A 951-nucleotide genomic window follows, 5' to 3' on the forward strand; every position below is an offset into this window, starting at 1 on the left:
ATAAGCAATTATAAATATAAATATGTATCTGTTATTATTATTTCCTTTCCATTTCATTGCAAAACGCAGTTCATCATCATTATCACGGTGCAAGCCCAGGTGCACACACAGAGAGAGTCTCCAAGAACACACACACACACACAAAATGGAGTAGCAATAATAATTATTATAGGATAAACAAAGAGAGCAAAAACACACAAAACACACATTAACATTAAGAAACAAAAAAAAGAAGAGATAATCCCAACAGGTGAAAGATTAGTTAGACTGTAGGGATTGCATGCAAAAAAAAAAAAGAAAGGATGGCCTGACTCACACAACCACCATTACAGAATCAGCACACAAGAATACAGGCCAGTGTAACCACAATCAGTAGTGGTACACGTACCCACACAGAACTGCTGACACTGCTGCTGCTGTCTGCATCACCCTTCTTGTTGTTTGTGAGTTCAGGAGGAAGTGTTGTTGTTGTTGTTGTGGTGGTGGTGGTTGTAGCTGTAGCTGTGTTATTTGTTGATTCACCCCCTGCAGCGGTAGCACCATTCACTGGTTGTGAAGATTGTGTGTCAGTATTTCCTTGAGACTGTGCAGTATTACTGGTATCTGCATGTCTTGCAGCCTGAGTACCATTCTCCTTGGGAGCAATTTGTGTACTTTCCGACACCGTGTCCTCACTTTTAGTATTGGAAGTTGGTGAAGTACCAGAGTGTACTGCGTTCTGTTGATTATCAGATTTGGATCCTTTATCATTATTTCCTGTTTCTGGTCTCTCTGTTTCTTTCTGTTCAACCTGCGAAGCCACCATACCTCCACGTTCAGTTTGATCGTTATGATTTCTTGAAGGAGATCCGCCAAGCTCTCCCTCTTGTGCACTGTGTTGCGAAGGAATGGTATTTGTAGGTGAAACAGGAGGTTGAGGTACAGGTGCGTCTGGGGTACGAGTTTGTGATG

The 951-nt window shown here is 41.9% G+C and overlaps 1 protein-coding gene across 1 annotated transcript; it reads right to left on the minus strand.

Moving 5' to 3' along the window:
• Nucleotides 1–334: 334 nt before the first annotated feature.
• On the minus strand, nt 335–949 carry TM35_000671160 (uncharacterized protein; the record flags this gene model as incomplete). The annotated part of the gene is made up of 1 exon (XM_029031136.1): nt 335–949. A coding segment is annotated over one exon (615 nt), but the record flags the coding sequence as incomplete, so codon positions are not given.
• Between the last annotated feature and the right edge of the window lie 2 nt (nt 950–951).

Source organism: Trypanosoma theileri (assembly GCF_002087225.1).
Source record: "Trypanosoma theileri isolate Edinburgh chromosome Unknown TM35_Tth_67_V1, whole genome shotgun sequence".
In the NCBI taxonomy this organism is placed as follows: Eukaryota; Euglenozoa; class Kinetoplastea; order Trypanosomatida; family Trypanosomatidae; genus Trypanosoma; species Trypanosoma theileri.